This window comes from Eleutherodactylus coqui, chromosome 6, assembly GCF_035609145.1.
Source record: "Eleutherodactylus coqui strain aEleCoq1 chromosome 6, aEleCoq1.hap1, whole genome shotgun sequence".
NCBI classification, from domain to species: Eukaryota; Metazoa; Chordata; class Amphibia; order Anura; family Eleutherodactylidae; genus Eleutherodactylus; species Eleutherodactylus coqui.
The window spans coordinates 181,405,209-181,426,335 of record NC_089842.1 but is presented as its reverse complement, the minus strand read 5'-3'; the positions used below and the strand labels follow the sequence as shown (position 1 = coordinate 181,426,335).

The 21,127-nt window shown below is 43.9% G+C and overlaps 1 protein-coding gene across 8 annotated transcripts in view; it reads left to right on the top strand.

The window, feature by feature from the left end:
- Positions 1-21,127, top strand: part of SIPA1L1 (signal induced proliferation associated 1 like 1) — a 255,828-nt gene that overhangs the window by 158,631 nt on the left and 76,070 nt on the right. For all 8 annotated transcript variants that reach the window (XM_066608379.1, XM_066608380.1, XM_066608381.1 and 5 more), the window contains 2 exons: positions 992-1,122; positions 14,789-14,977. In XM_066608379.1, the coding sequence (XP_066464476.1) occupies positions 992-1,122; positions 14,789-14,977 (320 nt within the window). The remainder of the gene's footprint in view (positions 1-991; positions 1,123-14,788; positions 14,978-21,127) is intronic.

Below are 21,127 nucleotides of genomic sequence, written 5' to 3'. Positions count from 1 at the left end.
TTCTATAGTCAGTGATAGGCTGCAACAGTCATGCTTCCTGTTCAGCTACAACCAGGGAGGACAGGGTGCTTTAAGTTTTTTGATTTCTCCTTAAGTAAATTCTATGCACTTGCATTGTTTGTATTGTATTTTTGTGATCTACTGTTGGGTATTATATAATTCTATGGATCCTTGGCAGGCTGAAGTGTGTTTTCTGTGGTGCTCTGTTTTTTTTAAAAATTTTTTTTATTTTGCCATTTAATAAAGATTAATATTTGTATAACTTTGATATTTTTACACCTTTCTCCTTTTGTTGTTTCTATTATCTTCTACTGCCATTATATTTTTGCATAATAGATATGTGAATTTTTTTGGTATGGTGACTTTATTACATTGTATTGGCCCCTTTCCCGCAGGTTTCAATATGACAAGAGTCTTGTGGGCATATGTATGTGTGACGTGTATCAGCTTGTTGTGCCTCTTACTGTACAATATTCTAAAGCATAGTCACATTTTTGAATATAATGAATTAGAAAAAGAAAAACATCTAATTTACACAAGGGAATTCAGCTGGCATTGCATATGTCGGTATCACAGTTTCGGTCTATAGGTCAGAAGTGTATACATATAGTAGCCTATGCGTCCGCATACCGCACTGCCTCGTCTAATGCCAAGTACATTGCTTAGTCTCTCTAATCAGTGTGCTCTATGTTGTAATGTTTTCATTCATTACGTATGGATAATTACATATTAGGTTGTTTGCCAAAATAATTGAAATTACCCAGGGTATTATGTTTTTTCTTTCAAGCTGTGTTGGTAGCTAAACGATGGGCTGCAGTGCGCTGCAAGGTACTAATATCCATCTATTTGCATGAAATATGTTTAGAGAAAGGGACTTTTTTTTAGTTTATACATATCCATTGATATGACATACCCGTCTAATATGGCTCCGGATTATAAAGGTGTGCGGATTGTAAATGCACTGTATAACGCTGGTCTGTGTTTTCTGCAGAGCACTGGAATTACTTTGGGACTGATGAGAGTCTTGGACCCGTGGCTGTGAGTATCCGGAGGGAGAAACTGGAAGATGCAAAGGAAGGGGGACCCCAGTATAACTATCGGATCATCTTTAGAACCAGCGAGGTAAAGTATTCTTGCAGCAGTAGGCTTCCATATTAGATCACTTTTTCTTTAATCTTGTCATTTTAAATTATGGGAGAAAATGAGTGTTCATGGCAGCAAATATGAGAATGGAGTTGAAGCCATCCTATAGTTTTCAGTGTAAACTTTATTTTTTTTTTTTACCCAAAAGGGGTGTGAGAATTGACCTACTCAAAAGCTGACATTTTTGTCTATTAGTTATGATGGATATTACAGCTCATTTCCATTCACTTAAAGGGCCACTCAAGGAAAAAAACAATTTTTTCCACCTCACCCCCATCACTTCCCCCCTCCTTATTGCCTGTCACACTCTGGACATCTCTTATGTGTATTGCAGTCACTTCCCTGCAGTGCAGCTTCCTGCCCGATGCTTATCAAGCACCATCTTTATGCTATTTCACCATGCTTTCTTTCACTATTCTATGCTATTTATCCCATGATGCATCAGCACAGCATCACATGACTATCTAAAAATGTTACCATCTCTGCCTGCTGGGAGGGCAGTGCCTTTACCATATGTATTCTATATTCACATAAATAAGCAACAGACAATAAATATACAGATGAGCTGCCATCTCCTTCAGTAGAACTGCGTGACAGGAGCCTCTAATCATCCATAGTAACTGATAGAAATTTGTGAACCCTCTCTGAGGAGATTGTGTTGCAGGGTCCATCACACAGACGTTATGCTGACTGAAAAACTGACTTTTTGAGGGAACATAAAGTAATCTCTGGGGGTCAGAATGAGATCACATGACCCACCTAAGGACAACTCTAGGAGTTTCAGATAGAAAGGAATAACTAAATGATGTAATACTAACAGACTTATACATAATGAGGACTGGTTACATAATGAGCTGAGCTGTGGTACCGGACTCGGCCCATGGACCAGAATGATGCAGGTTCTGAAAATGGAGCAGATCATTATTTTCTACTCTTACAATTCCTTTAAAATAATCTGGCGCTGAAGAGGCTTTCCTGATCTTATGATGCTTCCTAAACCATCTGATTCCAGGTTCTTATTTTTAAATTGTAAGCTCATATGGTTGTGGTGGTCATACACATTAGCCAGCAGTTTGCCGAATCCTCTTTTTTGCTATTTCGCCCGGCTCCTCCATACACATGTACACTCGGCCTAGGTAAGAGAAGGCACAGCGGAGTGATTCTGGATGAGACCACTTCCTCCTCTATCCCCTCTTGGTACCGCCCATATCACCCTGTACAGTCCTGTAAGGCGTGGGCACTGACTGTGACTATAGCTGCTCTCTGCTAGACTGGTGAGTGGGTGGCACTGCGTTGTTCTCCCTCACCCACTGGCTGGTGAGTATGGGACACATCGTCCTCTACAATACAAACTACGTGTCAAGTTCCCCTCTATTTGCCCACATATTTAAATGCTTTAGTGTGTTATTTGGTCATCCAACCACCAGGACTCGCTAAGGTATATATATTCGTTATCCTGTCAATGCCCAGTTATTTGTCTAGAGTTAAGGCCGAATGCACATGGCAGGTCCGGATCCCGGTAGTGGAATCCGTCCCTAACCGCGGCCGGTGACCCTGCGTACCTGTCTTTTATTTTTTCTGTACTGCGAATGGTCCAGCCATTAAACATGCGCAGAACAGAATTTCCTGCATCGTCACTAGGCGATGATGTGGGTGCCCGAAGCCAATCCGGAATTAACATTTCAAATAGGCTGCAGGTTGAACGACTTATATTGACTTAAATGGAAGCTGTCCGTGTGGAGCCCGCACAGAAATGGAGCATGCTGCGATTTTTCATCCGTAAGCGGAAACTGCAATTGGTTTCCGCTCATGTGCATAAAAAAAAAATCACTTTTGCATTATATGCTATGGGAGGTATTTGCTGCGCAATTCAGAGGCTGATGCCTATTCCAGATTCTGCAATGCAAAATCCCCCCATGTGCATCAGGCCAAAGGATTCCGCCTCTGGATTCCGCAGCAATAACCCATAGCATGCTATGCAAAAATGATTTTTCATGCATTAGAGCGGAAACAAGTTGCAGTTTCCGCTTGCGGATAAAAAAATCGCAGCATCCTCGATTTTACTGCAGTTCCCGCACAGACTGCTTCCATTGAGGTCAGTGAAAGTCATCCAACCTGTGGCCCATCTGCAAGTGACATTGCGGACGGGCCACGAAATCAACGGGAAAAGTAGGAGTTTGAAAAAAATGAATCTGTACTGTGCATGTCCAACGGCGAGCTGTGCAGGCCATCCGCAGTACAGAGAAGTCAGAAGAAAACAGGTCCGCGCGGACACCGGCGAAGAAGATGGTAGGTACACAGGGTCACCCGCCGCTGTCAGGGCCGAATTCTGTGCAATTCCGCGGGCGGAATCCAGACCTGCCATGTGCATGCGGCCTAAAGCGGAGAACCTTCAGATGCATGGCCTCTGGTTTGTCCGGAACATTCAGTTTAATCCTAATTGTAATTCAATAGACTTTACTACTGTATGAAATTGACTGAAAAAACTAAATATAATATATAGTGTAGTGGGCAATCCCGGAAATGTTTGTCAGGAGTTAGTAGGCAGCGCTGGCTGACTTCTCCTTTTGCTATATCAATATTTACTCCTAGTGTGACAAGAAGGTTTACAATACAACCGCACAGGGCACATTACATTGGACTTGGAATCTGTAATTTTTGGTGGAATTAGAGCATTAATAATGGAAGATATGAGAACCGGAGGACCGCCGTAAAGATATATGATGACTGCAGTGGCATTTTTTTTGTAATGTGGAAGCCGAATGGTTAAAACTAAATATCTTATTTTAAGAGGTGCATGTGATATTTCTCTTCACTGCTTGTCATGATGCATAATGGCCATTAATCAAAGCGCGTAAATTGAGGGATGGTATAAATTATTAACCCCTTAGTGACCACCCCATGGTGTTTTTACCTCCTTGGTTTGCTGGGCTTTAATCCCCAGGGCCGTAAAAACACGCTTGCTTTGGGGATTAAAGCCCTGCAGACTGTGGACGTGACTGCTCCATGCTATCTGTTACATGAGGTAGCTGACAACCTGGAGCTGTCATGGAGGCTGCTCCTTTCGGGTTGAGTCCCCTGTTTTGTCCTGTGTTCAGAAACATACCCGTAGTGCATACAGACATAATATTAGAGCCACATCGGGTATGTTTCTGAACACAGGACAAATAGGGGCATCCATTTTGGGGTGCAAGGCCTTTAAAAAAACTGTCTTTAAATTGACATATTTGCAGATTGCATTAATTCCCCCCAAAAAAACTGTGGCATCAAAATACTCATAACACCCCTCAATAAATACATTAAGGGGTGTGGTTTTTAATATGTGGTCATTTGTGGGGGTCTCGATCATTCTGACACATATGAGCATTTGCAATCTTGGCTTAGTGTAGGAAAACCAAATCTTGACCATTAAGTAAATAGATGGAAATATATATCCCATCAAAAATGTTGGCACTTTTAATAAATATACACAAATTCTATCGGTCTGTGTTCCACGTAAATGAATTACGCGCCCCAACCGATACAACAGATGAGGACATTAAACATTTTTGGGTTGATCTCCAGCAAGCAAGTAATCAGACCCCTGCCAAGGATATCACTTCTATAATGGGATTTCAATGCAAAAATCGGCTCTGGAGAAGAAATTCCAGTCGTTGGCAAATTTGGTTTGGGTTAGCGGAATAATGCAGACCATCGTATGGTCCAATGTTGCACTGAAAACTTCCTGTCGATCATGAACAGATAGTTTGAGCAGTCGAAACGCATGGATTGCCCCAAATGGCGTGCACCAAAACCAAATTGACTACTTACTAGAGATGAGCGAGTATACTCGCTAAGGCACATTACTCGAGCGAGTAATGCCTTAGCCGAGTATCTCCCCGCTCGTCTCTAAAGGTTCGGCTGCCGGCGCGGGTGACAGGTGAGTTGCGGCGGGGATTAGGGGGGAGCGAGGGAGAGAGATCTCCCCTCCGTTCCTCCCTGCTCTCCCCCGCTGCCCCCCGAATCTTTAGAGATGAGCGGGGAGATACTCGGCTAAGGCACTACTCGCTCATCTCTACTACTTACCATGTCAACTGCGTTGGAAAAGCTCAATTCTGTCCATGAGAACACTTCCGTATGCAGACTGCGGCTCCGATCATCAGCTCCTAGTTGCAGTAATCAAGGTCAGATTCAGCAACATCAAAAGGTCACCAGCAATACACCGTTTCAATATAGACAACATCCTTTCACGATGCTCAGTCGAAATAAATAAGAGATTTGAAGCGCTCAGCACCATCGGAAAAGACCCTGACGAATTATGGGAGGAAATCGAATCCATCACACTGAGCACAGCTGAACAAATCATTCCTTTCAAAAAAATCAGCAAAACGACTGCAATGGCTATCGGATGAATCCATCATGATCGCCAACAAGTGCTGAACAGATAAAGCAGCGAGCACCATCGTTTAATTCAGACACCTAATTGCGGAATTTCAGAGAAAAGTTAGATGAGGCAATGAGTTCTACTGGAATGACCAATCCACGAAACCAGAAGAAGCAAAACGGCAAGGCCACACCCGAGCTCTTTGCCCATGTGAAACAGATCTAAGCACCGTTCATACCACGCAAGGCAGCAACCATCAGACTGGGATGGCAAATTATTACAAAAAGAAAATCAAATCAAGCATAGGTGAGAATATACAGCAGAGCTGTATGCAGACAATCAAGCAGACAACCCGTTGGATCACGTACATCAAGTGGAACAAGAATCGGGCATTCTGGAGGAAAAAGTCTCATGGACCCTGAACTACCGCCAAACAGGAAAGCTCCGGGCAATGATCACATACCAGTTGAACTGCTCAAAACAGTGTCAGTGAAGATCTTAACAGACTTGTGTCAAAAGATCTTGAGCTACAAATCATGGCCCAAAGACTGGACAAGATAGGTCTTCGTCACACATCGAAAAAAAAGTGATGCTCAAGAATGTTCCAATTACTGCACCATCGCCCTCATACGTCATGCGAGCGAAATTCTTTTAAAGATCATACAAAAACGCATTGAGACAATTGTTGAATGGGATACCGCCGTGATGGCTCCGAACAAAGCAGCTGTTTTTTTTTATATGCAAACAGCTGCATTGTTCTCAGAGCTTTCAGCTGGTGTCCCGCTGGGAACTGCCAGCGGGGGATACCAGCTGAAAAAAATACAATCAGCGCCACCCGCTGAGCGAATCAGCATGCGGTGCTGATAACCGTCATTGGTGATTTCTACCTTACATATAGTGCGCTTAGACGCAATGGTTTTCGCTCAAAAGGATGTTTTGGTGATAAAGGTGCAAACGGCCTTGGTCACTAAAGGGGTTGCGTATTGCATCCTCGGTGCGTATTTACCCTTATTTTTACTGTGGGCCACCTGTAGCTGAGGACACAGTAATGACTCTCAGGTGGGGGTACAGCATGCTGCATCTTCTGATCACATTTGTGCTGTGCCAGTACAAAGAGTGGTGGGGTGTCCTAACTTATAGTTAGCTCATATTTGCAGAACCATTCTGCCACAAGTTAGGACCTTTGGGTCGTATGAATGCCACAGGGTGAGAAGAGGGGAGTCCTCATCCCTATATCTACTCGCTGAGTGCTTCAGTAGGCAGACCCGTGATAAGCTGATCGTCTGTGATATTCCTATTAAATCTTGTTCTAGGGATTGTTTCCTGAAAGTGTTTCCTTCTCTGGAGATGGCCACTCTGACGATCAGCTAATCACCGCAGGTCCAACTCCTAATTCCCCACTGATAACTGCTTTAGTTGGCCATTTCTTTTAGCTGTTGCAGCAAAGTGAAGTAGTATTAAATACCACTAATTAAACGATGGCTGACCATAGTAATACTTCCGCTGGGTCTGCTAAAGTGGAGACTCTCTTAAGGCTACTTTCACACACTGCGGAATATTTCCACACCAGAATCGGCAATGACATCTGCACATGATTTTGGTGTGGCTTTAGTCACGGGATTTCACTCGTTAAATGGAAATGAATGAAATCTGTAGATCCGCAACATGATCCAAACCCGGAAATGAGGTTTTCTGCTTTTGGCGAATGTGGCTTATTGAAATCCCATTCACTAATATTGTACTGATCATGGTTGTGGAACATTCAAGTAATATGCCATGTGTGACAGCGGCCTAACCGTTACTAGGTCATGGCGGACAGTGTCCCGACAAAGTAATCTCCCCTATGGAATACATATACTGTAAAAGGACATGTAGGCGAAGGGTTGTCTTGATGGAAACCACTTTGGGTTCCTTCATTCCAGGAAGTGAGTTGTTTATATTGATGCACGTAACATGACTTTGTGCCGCAGTGTATGTATCTTATGAACTACCTGGTAATACGGACTGTGTTTTTTGTGCTTTCCGCCTCTATCTATGTAAATTATAGTTAATTTTTGGTAATGCCTTATGAATGGAATGAAAGCTGATTCTTTAAAGCTTAAAAAATGTGCCAGATAACCCAGCCTGTAGCTCCTCCACACAACAGTGTTGTTACAGCGTATTCCGCGTACGGGTTTTCCATGCGGGATACGCTATACCAATCTCCCATGCTGTCAATCACACATATTGAACGTAGTAAAGATTGCAGCATGTTCTATCTTGGCGCATATGTCCTATGTATACATGGCAATTAGCAGCCTGTAGCAAGTATGCAATGCCATTGCATACTTGCTGCATGCCGCGCAACTGTCAAATGCGGGCAGCATGCAGCGAATTTCGTTCATGTGTAGCCGATCTTGGACATCTGCTCTACTCCATTCACTGTAACTGCATCTAAAAAATATTGGCAAACTGCCCCATTTAAGGGCATTGGAACATCTGAAGTTTAAAGTAAAAAGGTATTTACACTGAAATACTATTGATGACCTATCATCAGTATCAGTGGTGGTGAACCTATGGCATGCGTGTCAGAGGTGGCACACAGAGCCCTTCCTGCTGGCATGTGTGCCGGTGGCTGCTCACCACGGTAGTAAATGCCGGCCGGGGTGCCACAGCTCCCTGGACAGTATTTACTCGGCAGCGCTGATCCTGGGAGCACACTGTGATGTCAGTGTGCACCCGAACCCTCCTCCCGTGACTCTCCCTGGGTTCCGTGAGAGCAAACTGGAGGTGGCGTCCGGATGACCAAACTGACGTCTGCAGCAGCGCCGAGCGGAGGAGCAGCGGCTCTTCAATGAGGAGGAGGAGGAGATAAGTACATGGGTCTCGGGGGGGGGGGGGGGGGGGGGTTTACTATCACTAGGGGCTGATAGAGGGGATACTATTAGTAATAGTGTCTCCTATATCGGCCCCAGTAGTAATAGCATTACTACTGGGGCCACTGTGGGGGTCACTATTACTACTGTGGTATGTTTACACGTGGCAAATATGCTGTAGAATGTCCTCAGCAGAAATTTCCGTGGCAAATTCCGCAGCATTTCCGCATCCAAAAAGCAGTCAAAATCTGCACGCTATTTTCAAACAGCCCTGTCTTTTTTATAATGACTTAGGGATAAAATCATATGTCATGATAAGCCCCGCCCCCCGACATGTTGGCACTTTGCGATAAATAAATGGGTTTTGGGTTGCAGTTTGGGCACTCGGTCTCTAAAAGGTTTGCCATCACTGGTATAGGTCATCAATAGTTGATTGACTGCGGTCCGTCGCTCAAGACCCTGACTGATCAGCTGAACAGACACATGCTGTCAGTACCGCAAATACACGGAGGTCCGTGCAGGAGCCACTGCTTCCGCTCCTCTGTATTTGCAGCGCTAACAGCATGTGTCTGTTCAGCTGATCGGTCATGCTCCCGAGCAGCGGACCCCAGCCGATCAACTATTGATGACCTATATTGACGATAGGTCATCAATAGTATTTCAATGTAAAACCCTTTTAAGTAAATCCCTTTCATTTTCGTATACGTTAGGGATTCTTTGCCATACGTTACTTTGACTCTTTCTTACAACTTTTTGGCTTCCCTTTTGAAATCATCATTGTACATTTTCTCTATCGCATGTTAATTTGCACGTCTATTCTCTATTTTCTGCCTAAAACCAAGTACAACTTCTTCACTCAACGGTTTTATTTTTAAGAATCTTTTCTAGCCATTTGAATTGTAAATTTCTACCATGGAATTTAGTGAACTTGCTGGAACACCGCATTGAATAAAATGTGATTGGGACTTGTGCCATTCATCCTGTTCTTGTATCTGTTTCTCATCTACTCATTGCATTCCAGAAATGCTTTAGACTAGAAGAACCATGGCAGACTGTCTGCTGTGCAGACCCCTTAAGTACATGGACAGGTAGTTTGGGATCGGGATCTGACAAGCTGTGGGATATACACATTGACAGTTCTTTTCAGCCGGACATAGTAGCATTCCAATTATAGATTGTGTAGGTCATATATCACCACTACTGACATTTATTGAAGGCTACAGCTAATGTCAATGTCTACATATCTTTGCCAAAGTAAAATAATTCTTTTAAGCAGGTTTTACTACTTTGTCCTCCCATAGTAATGATGATGACCATGACAAGCGGTCTTTCTAACTAGTTATGATTTCAGCTAGGCAAAGGAGCAAAGAGAAATGTGCGTTAGGGTTAATTTAACTAGAGGATTTATGCATCGTTTGATAAGTCTTTATATACTGTAGTGTTGTAGAAAAAGCACTTGCATCAGTCCCCTCCCTGATGAAGGCCAAGTTATAATGTTCCAATCTCTAATATGTGCATATACACTTTGTAGAGACTGTGAGAGATGAAGCCAGTGAACCCAAGTATGTTTTGGAGTGTGGGAGGTTATTGGCGCCCCTGGAGGAAGGAATGTGGAATGATATAAAGGCGTTTAGAAAGTAATCAGGCCAGCTGTAATTTAGACCTTCCTTTTAGCTTGGATAACAAAGTGTTAAAGCGACCCTCCAGTTTCAGGACAAAATTCTGTTCCAGAACTGGAGGGGGGTATATTTCCTGCAGTTGTTCCTCTCTGTTACCATGCTGATTCCAGATCCCATTTTTGGCCATCCAAGATGACAGACACAATCTTCAGACTAATTTCTCACAATACATTACTAGTGTTAGACTACCAATGCACTATATCTGCTCTCTGATTGGCTTGAGTTGCTCTTGTTAACAGCACTGGCCAATCAGTGAGAAGTGCACAATATGCATTAGATATTTAGAAAATTGCTGCAGCCATCTTGCACAGCTGAAAATGGGGCTGGAAACCAGTAGATCAGAGGCCTGGCAAAGAACAGGTAATATACCGCCCTGTCCCTGCAGTGCCAGGATGGATTTTTGTCCTGAAACCCAAGGGTTGCTTTAAGATCATGCAGCAGGCTTACACTACATCATTTGCTTGTACTTATTGTTACTCTTGTTGAAGCTTAAAGGAGATGTCCCGCGCCGAAACGGGTTTTTTTTTTTTAAACCCCCCCCCCCGTTCGGCGCGAGACAACCCCGATGCAGGGGTTAAAAAAACCACCCGCACAGCGCTTACCTGAATCCCGGCGGTCCGGCGTCTTCATACTCACCTGCTGAAGATGGCCGCCGGGATCCTCTGTCTTCATGGACCGCAGGGCTTCTGTGCGGTCCATTGCCGATTCCAGCCTCCTGATTGGCTGGAATCGGCACGTGACGGGGCGGAGCTACACGGAGCTACACGGAGCCCCATAGAGAAGAGGAGAAGACCCGGACTGCGCAAGCGCGGCTAATTTGGCCATCGGAGGGCGAAAATTAGTCAGCACCATGGAGACGAGGACGCTAGCAACGGAGCAGGTAAGTATAAAACTTTTTATAACTTCTGTATGGCTCATAATTAATGCACAATGTACATTACAAAGTGCATTATTATGGCCATGCAGAAGTGTATAGACCCACTTGCTGCCTCGGGACAACCCCTTTAAAGGGGTTGTCCCGCGCCGAAACCTAAATTTTTTTTTAAACAGACCCCCACATTGTGCACAGTAAAAACGAATCAATTTGTTATTTAAAAAAAAAAAATCGCTTACCTGGATCCCCGTTCTGCAGCTTTGAAGATTCTTCTTTCAAAGATGGCGCCGCTGGTCTTCTCCCACGGTGCACCGTGGGTCTTCTCCCATGGTGCACCGTGGATGTTCTTCTCCAGTCTTGCGTTCCACTGCCGATTACAGCCACCTCATTGGCTGATCGGCACCACATGATGGAGGCGGAGCTACAATGACGTGGAGAAGAGGGAGGAGCCAGGACGCAGCTCGTGAGCCCGGACACATCCAGCGGAGGATTTCACTCTGCGCAAGCACGACTGTTCGTGCGACCAGAGAAGAGGCTTCATCGTCGCCATGGAGACGGGGACACCAGCACCGTAGGGGGTAAGTGTATAACTTCTGTATGGCCAATATTTAATGCACGATGTATATTACAAAGTTCATTAATATGGCCATACAGAAGTGCTTAACACCACTTGCTGTCGCGGGACAACCCCTTTAAGTCAAACCTGGTATTTCAGCTTTCCCCCCCCAAGTCACAATCACAGTTAATCAGGAAGTAGATACCCGGGGAGTTGTTTCGTGGGGTCCTCTCATTCAAAAATTACTTTTAAATGTCCCTATGTCTGCCTGGGAGAAGGACTAAAAAATTGAATCACTAGTGGTTTTCATACCATGACTAGGAATATAATGGCAATGTAGGCTTAGGCCATCTTCACATGGTAAAGTCCAGTAGGGAAAATTCAACACAGATTTCCATTGAAAGCCACGACTGAAGTCAGCATGTTTAACCCCTTCATGACATGGCCTATTTTGGCGTTGAGGACCAAGCGATTTTTTGGTATTTTTCCATCTCCATTTTTCAAAAGCCATAACTTTTTTATTTTTCCGTGGACGCGGCCATATAAAGGCTTGTTTTTTGAGTGGCGAACTGTAGTTTTTATCGATGCCAATTTTGGGTACATAGACTATATTGTAAATTTTTTTTTTTTTTTTAATGATAGCAGAGAGAGAAAACGCATCAATTCTGCCATAGATTTTTTTATTTTTTTTTTACACCGTTAATCATGCAGCATAAATGAGACTTTCCATTTTTTCTGCAGACCGGTACGGTTACAACGATACCAAAATTCTAACATTTTTTTAGGTTTTCCCACTTTTCTGCAATAAAAACCCTTTTTTTGGAAATCTTTTTTCTATTCTAAATTGCTGCATTCAAAGTCACGTAACTTTTTTATTTTTTGATGTACAGAGCTCTATGAGGGCTTATTTTTTGCGAGACGAGCTGTAGATTTTATTGGTACCATTTTGGCGTACATACGACTTTTTTGATCACTTTTATTGCGTTTTTAGTGAGGCAAAATGCTAAAAATGAGCATTTTGCCTCAGTTTTTTAGCTTTTTTTTTAGCGTTTTTTTCGGTGCACAGTCAAAAGCATGTGCAACCTTTTGTACGCATCGTTACGGACGCGACAATACCAAATATGTGGGGTTTTATTTTTTTTTTACCTTTTTTTATGCTAATCTGAGAAAAAGCATAAAAAATGGTTTTTTTACTCTTTTTTTTTTACATTTTTTTTAATTCATTTTTTAAATCTTTCTTTTTTTTACACTGTTTGTGTCCCTCTGAGGGACTTTAATCACTGCCCTGATGATCGCTGTCATAAGGCATGGCAGAGCTACTGCTCTCCCATGCCTTATCGCTCATACAGCGATCTCAGGCATAGGCAATACAGGACGCCAGTGTCTGGCGTCCTGTTGCCATGGTGACAGGCCGGGCTCTCGCGATGACATCGCGAGTTCCGGCCGGAGACACAGAGGGAGCCGCGCTCCCGCTGTGAACTCTTCCCCTGCCGCGATCTACTTAGATCGCGGCAGGGAAGGGGTTAAAAGTGGCGGGCGCATCTCCGATGTCCCCCCGCTGTTGCAGCGAGACGCCGGCTGTGACTGACAGCCGGCTCCCGCTGCGGGATAGCGCTGGATCACATATGATCCAGCGCTATCTCCAGGACGTAAGTTTACGCCCTGTTGCGGGAAGTACCCCGCTCCCAGGACGTAAACTTACGCCCTGCAGCGGGAATGGGTTAAAGGGAATCGGCTCCTGTGAACCCCATAAACTTATGAGCTTATGGAATAGGTGCCCGCTGAGACCAGAGGTTGTATTGTTATACTCGCATGCCTCAGTGGCCCTGGTCCTATGAGCCCATAGCTTTAGTTTATAGGGCTCTTAGGACCTGACAGGTTTCCATGAAGCACATTACAGCTGCCACAGATCGGCACACATGGTAGCCTCATTCAATAGGCCTAATCCGCATGTGGATATTCTGATGTGGACTCCACATCAAGAAGTGATTACTCCTCATTCTTTTTTCCCCACTCAGTGAAATCGCACGTGGAAAAATCTAATAAATGGGATGTGGAATCTGTGCAGATTCTATTGCAAGCCCTGCTGCGTGAACATTATCTTAAAGGTTTTGTCCACCTTCACAACCAATTTTTTTTTTTTCTTTTTTGTATTCTGTAAAATTATTTAAAAAAATTAAGCAACTTTGAAAAAGATGCTAGTGTCATTTATCAAGGGTGTTAAGTTATTTAAAACCAGAAAGTTGGTTTATTTATAGTGCCACAGTCTGAGGCACAGAGCACGTTGTCTCCAAAGCAATTAATACTTAGAACATTACCTAAGAAACCATTAGCATGTTTTACGATTGTCTCGCCATCCATATCGCACACCATAGTCTGTGTCTCTTTGGGACAAATTGTTAGATTGGGTGTGAGAATGTAATTATCTGGACACTTGATGTACAAGTTGTATACCTGGTACCAGGTTTCCCTAAAAATAAGCCCTACCCTGATTTTGGGGGGATTTTTGAAGCGGCTTGAAATATAAGCCCTACCCTGAAAATAAGCCATTGCTGCATTACATTAAAAAAGGAATACTTGCCTGGTAGGCTCGGTTCAGGTCCTCCTGCAGTCCTTGTGTGCCCACAGAAGATCACTTCCTGGTTACGGGATTCATAAATCCCACCTCCAGGAAGCGATGGCTCTGATTGGTTCTGGAGCGCTACTCAGTCAATGTGATGGCTGTAATTAGTTCATCAAGCACTACATTGATTGGCTGAGCCTCGGTCACACCAGTTACAGCCATCGCGTTGTGGAGGCTTGATTTATGAATTGGTCAATCAATGCCGCGGTTCATTACGTCGACGCTCCAGAGAGTAGCGGAAGGGAGCTGGACTGAGCCTGCTAGGTAAGTATAATAAGACATCACGCGAAAATTAGAACTAGTGCCTCTTTTGAGGCAAAAATTAATCTGACAGGGTCTTATTTTCAGAGAAACACGGTAGTAGTGCTGTATTGCTTGGCTGGTAATACATATTAGCTGCTATGATGATGCAATTCTTTGTTATTCCCGCAAACTATAAATGTCAAATTTTAGTGAGACACCTTCGCATACTCATTGTTAATTTGGGTGAATTATCTGTCTTGGGTTTCTAAGTAGGCCTTCATTGGAGTGTTAAAGGAAGGGATGATTAATTTATCTGTACAGAATTGTAAATCCGAAAACGTAGGACTATGACTTGATGGCTTATGCGTTAATATTAAATGTCCTTGTAATAAGTACTCCTGCTGTCTGATAGACTGCAAGTCATATAACAACTTATTATCTTTTATTCTTAGCTTATGACGTTACGCGGATCAGTGCTTGAAGATGCAATTCCGTCAACGGCTAAACATGGCACAGCCAGAGGACTGCCACTTAAAGAGGTGCTTGAGCATATTATTCCTGAGCTGAATGTACAAGGTCTAAGACTGGCCTTCAACACTCCGAAAGTAACTGAACAGCTCATGAAACTTGATGAACAAGGGGTAAGTGATCTTGTGATTTGTCTGAAGTCATTTCCTGAATTCCTTCACTGAGTCGTCTTAATAGCGATAGCGTAGTGTTCACAAAAGGGTTTAATATCCTTTACCATATATGGTTCCAATAATGCTTACCCTATGAAATACAATTATCTAGCAATTAAGAGGGTTTATATAGATCACTATAGAAAATGCAGCAAAAAGATAATCCCAGCATCTGGTGCTCCTCCAAATACCCAGGCGACAGGCCCAACAAACGGAACAACTACTTGTACTCAAAACTTATCAATCAAAATAGGCTTTTGTGTGGAAGGAATATTTCAGCTATCTTTATTGATGAATGGTATGAGGTTACAGTGTAGAAAACAAACATCTGTTTTGGCCCTGCTGACTGGGAGAAGGCTTGTTGGGAAAAACGTAATTTCAAAGTAATAATAGGTTAGGCTGAAAAAAGACATGTCACCCAGTTCAGCCTATTCCCTCCCTACCTTCCCCAGGGAATCCAGAGTAAGACGAAAAAAAAAACCCCAAGAGGTAAAAGCCAATTTTCCCCATTTAAGGGAAAAAATTCCTTCTTGACCCAGTCCCTGGATCAACAACCCTTCTGAAGTAATTAGCGATTACAACATATAATATTCCTCAAGAAATGCGTCCAGGCCCTTCTTGTACTGTTTCTGCGAGTTCGCTATCGCCACGTCCTCAAGCAGAGAGTTCCATAGTCTCACTGCTCTTACAGTAAAAAACCCTTTTATGTCGGTGTAGAAACCTTTCCTCTAGATCAGTGGTTCCCAAACTTTTTTTTTTTTTGGCCATGAAGCCTTTTTTGAAGCAAAAGTTTCTTGTGGCACTTTACGGAGGGTGTGGTCAGTGGAGGGGTTATGGGCGTGGCTTATCACATGATTTTTACCGCCATCATTATAAAAAGGACAGGGCCATTTAAAAAAAAAAAAAAAAAACCAGGGAGGAATGCTGGACCACTGGATGGGCTATTGATATACATTATATTTAAAAATGACATGCTGCGGAATTAAATCCCGCATTACATGTCAGTGTCCACACAGGTTTTGTGCAAATTTTTTCCACAGCATGTGGATGAGCTTTTCAAAATCTCATCCATTTTGCTGCTACAGGTGCCGTAAATTCCGCAGCAAATCCCCCCCATGTAGTAATAGTGACCCCCCCTATATTGGTGGCCTCCTTAGTAACAGGTTCCCCCACATTGCGGCTCAAGTAGTATTAGTGTCCCCCATTGCCACTATGCTCTTCAGATGCAGGTAGAGGTTTAGCAGTACAGATTACAATATGGGCGCTTGGGTCGGCCATGGGCCCACTTGGAGTCTCGGGCCCGGGCAGTCGCCCCAATCTACCCTATTATAATCCACCTTTGGTCCCCGCTCTGCTAGCCCCTGTAGTGGTGTATGGAAAGCCTGTACTGAGGAAATAAGCGTGCAGGGCCTGTGGTCGGCATAGCAACGCGGATCATATGATCAAAACCGGCTCGTGTTCTGCGTTGCTATACTGACCACAGGCCCTGCACAAATATTTCCTCATTACTGGCTGCTCTGACACTGCTACAGCGGTGAGTAGAGCGGGGAACTAGACACCAAGTCGGAGCTCTAAGGGCTCCGCGGAGCACACTGCTCTAGTTGTAGAGGGCGCCCCCTTGTTACTGTCACAGTCCTGGGTATGATGGGAGAGATCTCTGATAGATTTTCCTTGAGTTAAGATGCATATGAGTGTAAAATAATAATTTTATGAAGTCTGGATGTAAAATCCAATACAAGACATGGCTTACTCCACTCTACTTATCCCATGGACTTGCGCCCTTCCTCTATCGTTCATCACCATCAGAGTCAAATTGTTTCCCCTCTGCATTGAAGACCAATATCCAATGGATGGGTCGTTAATAGAAATAAGCGAGCACGCTCGGTTAAGGCAGTTACTCGAGCGAGCATCGCCCTTCTCGAGTAACCGCATACTGGTCCGAGCAGATTCGGGGGGGGGGGGGGGGGGTCGGCGGGGGGAGAGAGATCTCTCTCTCACTCCCCCCTGCTACCACCGCCGCCGCCCCCACCCCCCCGAATCTACTTGGACCAGTATGCGGTTACTCGAGAAGGGCGATGCTCGCTCGAGTAACTGCTTTAACTGAGCGTGCTCGCTCATCTCTAGTCATTAATGCTGCAGTGTAATTCAAAAGTATACTTATTGATAAAAACTTACGATAAAATGTTTTTGCAATGTCTTTGGAGGATAAGGACTCGCTTCCATCATCAGTCATAGGAGGGAACATACTCGGGCAATGGAAACTGACAGCCACATTCCATGTCAGCTGACAGGAAGTGGTGCAAAGTGGAAATGACCTATTGTTGACCTTGCCGGTCATTGGAAGTACCATGCAATCCAAATACTGGAGGTTTGTTTTCCACAGACAGGAAAGGCCATATTATACATGGCAGAGAGCCTTATTTAGTGCCAGCCCTCTCCTCTAGCACTAAAGGGATGACATTTCTGCTAGCCAAGGATACTTTAACAGAGGTTCTTTTGTCCAATTTTCAAATTGAAAAATCTGTCCGACAATTGGACAGCAGTAGGTTCCATTCCTTTTTTTTTTTTTAAATTGCACTGATAAAAAAAAAAAAATTGCGGCAAGTCCTGTTTTTGTCTGATTTTTGGACGAGAGCAAGTTGTGCCAGAGGATCTTGTGTGCAACTTTTAAAACACACCTAGGAGGTAAAACAAAGGTTAAACAATGCAGCAGCGTCCTATTGGAAAGCAATGGGAGAACTCTGCGATTCTCTGCCACAGCTGTTTCCCTTATCACGCATCCACATCCATGGGGCTTTTACATGGTGGCAAGTACAATATCTGGTTGTGAATCCTGGCCCCATATTGCACTCACCAGTGTGAAGGAGCCCTTAGGCCGCCTGCAGACGAGCGGGTCGGATCCGGCGGCGAGAATACCGAGATTTCGCGCGGCCAAACCGCGGCCGTCTGCATAGGAGTGCGTATTGTAATGCACTCCTATGCAGGCTTTCAGTGGCGGAAATCCCGCCGTGGGATTTCCGCCCGTGTGCAGGCGGCCTTCGTGTTGGGCATGAAGGCCTTCAGTGTTTAGTATGCCCGTTACCATGTAAGCCTCAGTGCCTGCTTGCTTGCTATCAAATCTTGCTGCAGGTCTTTTGCAGTCACTCAAGGGTTTTGATGACTTGTTGATGGCTTCCTTTTGCTGCCCAGCTAGTGTATCCAGTACTTCTTTAACGTTGAACTTGCAAACTACACTTTCAGTGCCTTTTGTTATCTTTTTGTATTCTTTTTCGTGTTTGCAATCTCTAAACTCTTTGAACCACTCTCTTGCCATATTTCGAACATGCAATCAAATGTCGCTGTCAACACAGCCCTAGCAGACATGATATGTTATGTATTTTATCTTAAGCACACCAGATGCAACTAATGAAGCCCTTGATTAGTTATGTCAGGTGTGCTTAAGAGAACACTTTATTTGCAAATATATCCTCATATGTGGGACTCTGTGTTGAGCTTTTTTTTTTCTTTTCTTTGCAAACAACTGCAAATTTGTAAATTTGCCAAATGTAGGCCTCCTTCACACGGGCAACAGCGATATCGCAGCTATGTTCTGTGTGAAATTGCTGCACTTTCTCATGGCAATATTGCGATTTTGTGTTGCTACAAAGTTGCGTGACTTTATAGCCCTCTTTTGCCAGGATTTTCGGGAGGGGCTTAAAATATAAGCCCTACTACAAAAAGTAGCCTTATCTATATTATAAAACAAGCAAAAAAAAAAATCACCTAACAGGCGCTCTCTCCACTCCGCTGCAATTCTCTGTCTTCAGCCAGTGCTTCCTGGTCAGGGGTTTCAAAAACCCTGCCTCCAGGAAGCGCTGGCTCTGATTGGTTCGAGCACAACAGTGATTGGCTGAGCCGCGGTACTCAAGAACCAATCAGACCCAGTTCTTCCTGGAGGCAGGGTTTTTGAAACTCCTGATCAGGAACTGCTGGCTGAAGACTACAAACAAGTGCCAGAGCTACGGAGGAGAAGTGCGGCAGAGCGGACAGCGCGTTTTTTGTGGGGTTTTTTTATGCAGCTATGAGTTATTTTAGGGGAACCTGTAGGATTTCCTACTGTAAAAGTTGCACCGTGTGAAAAATGCATTTTTATGCGATGCAACAGAAAGGAAAGCTCCATAGGGAAATGGGCTACAAAACAGCAAATCGCGGCAATATTCAGCATGCCGCAATTTTTTTATCTCACAATGTAGCAGCCTATAAAACATCTCTAATGTGAAGGAACCCTCTGGAAAGCATGGGCTTCTCATACTTGCGTCATGTAGCGCTGTCGTATTGTGAGAAAATTGCACGGTTTTGTCGCTTGTGTGAAAGCGGCCTTAATTTGCAATCAAAGTTGCATGATGGTGACTGCAGATGTACATTCATATAGTTGCAAATCTGATTTCTTTAGTAGTATTTATAAGTCTTAGTTTTAAGTTGTTTGATACTCTGAATCACGACCCGCATGTTACAATTTAATAGGTGTGTCACTTTAACAACTTTCACATGGGTTTAGCCTTGGCATTATTACATAGTTGTCCAATGAAATACTAAAGTGGCATTGTATAGAGTTTCTCATCCGCTTTGTGTGTTGTGTAAATACTACATTGTATTTGTGCATGTTTGTGTTACTTGTACACTTTCAGCATCTTTATTTTCTTATGTGTAAGTCATCGCAGGGTAACAATGTATCCCTAATGCTGTGAGTCAGATCTGCTCAGTTTCAGGGACACCTGCAAATATCTTTCTTTCTTGCTCTGATAGCAAACTCCGTTCTATTCATGCCAAGCCTAAAAGCATTCTTTTGTATTGTAGACCGGAGATTACAGAAATCGGATCACGTTTAAAGCAACACACCCTCAGTTTAAAATGTCATTCATTAAAATATGTGGTTAGCAATTTAAAATCGTCTCACCTGCTGGTCTTTCCTTGCCCCTCTACCAAAGCATGGCATTAGAAAAAATAGTTGATTACCAAACATGACTGTTTCCAAGTTAGGGACGAAGGTGCTTGTGGTTGTATATACTACCAGCAGTTGTGTTGTATAGTGGGGGACATTGTTAATGTTTACCGGACTATAGCGATCACTTGTTACTAGTCAACAGGCCAAAATTATTGAAAGTAGCACATTTCTGAGACCCTCTGATTGAATATATGGTGGGACTTCTTTAAGATGATTATAACAGTGGTCTTCTAGAGGAGTGGACCTTTTAAAAAAGAAGGCTAATAAGCATAGCATATGAGGGAACTGGAAACTTGTCAAGAAAATGTGGTCTAGAAGAGGTTTCAGTGTAACTAAGGCAGGGTTCACACAGGGCGGATTCCCGTCGGAAATCTCGCGGTTTGGCCGCAGCAAAAACCGCGAGATTTCCGCCGGGAGAACCGCCGCGGTTTAAGCCGCGGCGGCTTTGAAGCGGCTCGGCCGCATGCTTTTCCGTTGCGGCCAGCGCTCCCATAGAGGAGAGCGGGGCCACGACGTAAATAAACAAAAAAGGAAAGGTAAACAGACCTGCTCAATCTTTGGAAGCTGCGGCGGCCGCAGCCGCTGTTTCAACTGGATTTACCGTAGCGGATTAGCCGTCCCGTATGGACGAGATTTCTGAGAAAGCTCATCCACATGGCTGGCTAATCCCGAGATTAGCGGCCGCGGGCGGATCTGCTGCGGCAAAACCGCGGCAAATCCGCCCTGTGTGAACCCAGCCTTAGGGATCGCGTCCGGCCACCCGCCTCCATTCACAGTAAACAGGCAATCACTCATAGGTGAACAGCTACTGGTTTACATTGGCCGATCATTGAGTTTTAATGCCTGCCTCAGAATGACTAATGGTTAGTGTAAAAGGGCCCTTAGCAGATTATAGGAGCGTGCTTTCTATTCTGTTCATATGTGCATGCTGTACCTTTTATTACCTGTATCGTTCCTGCTATGGATTCCTGTAATGGTTATTACAGCATTAAGGTGCATTTACACACAAAGATGATCGCTCAAAAGATAGCTTTTGAGCTATCATTTTGCCTAAACTACTACTTGGTACTAATGCCTATTAGTACCAATTAGTATGGTGTGAGCTGCAGGGAGCTGCATTCAGGGAA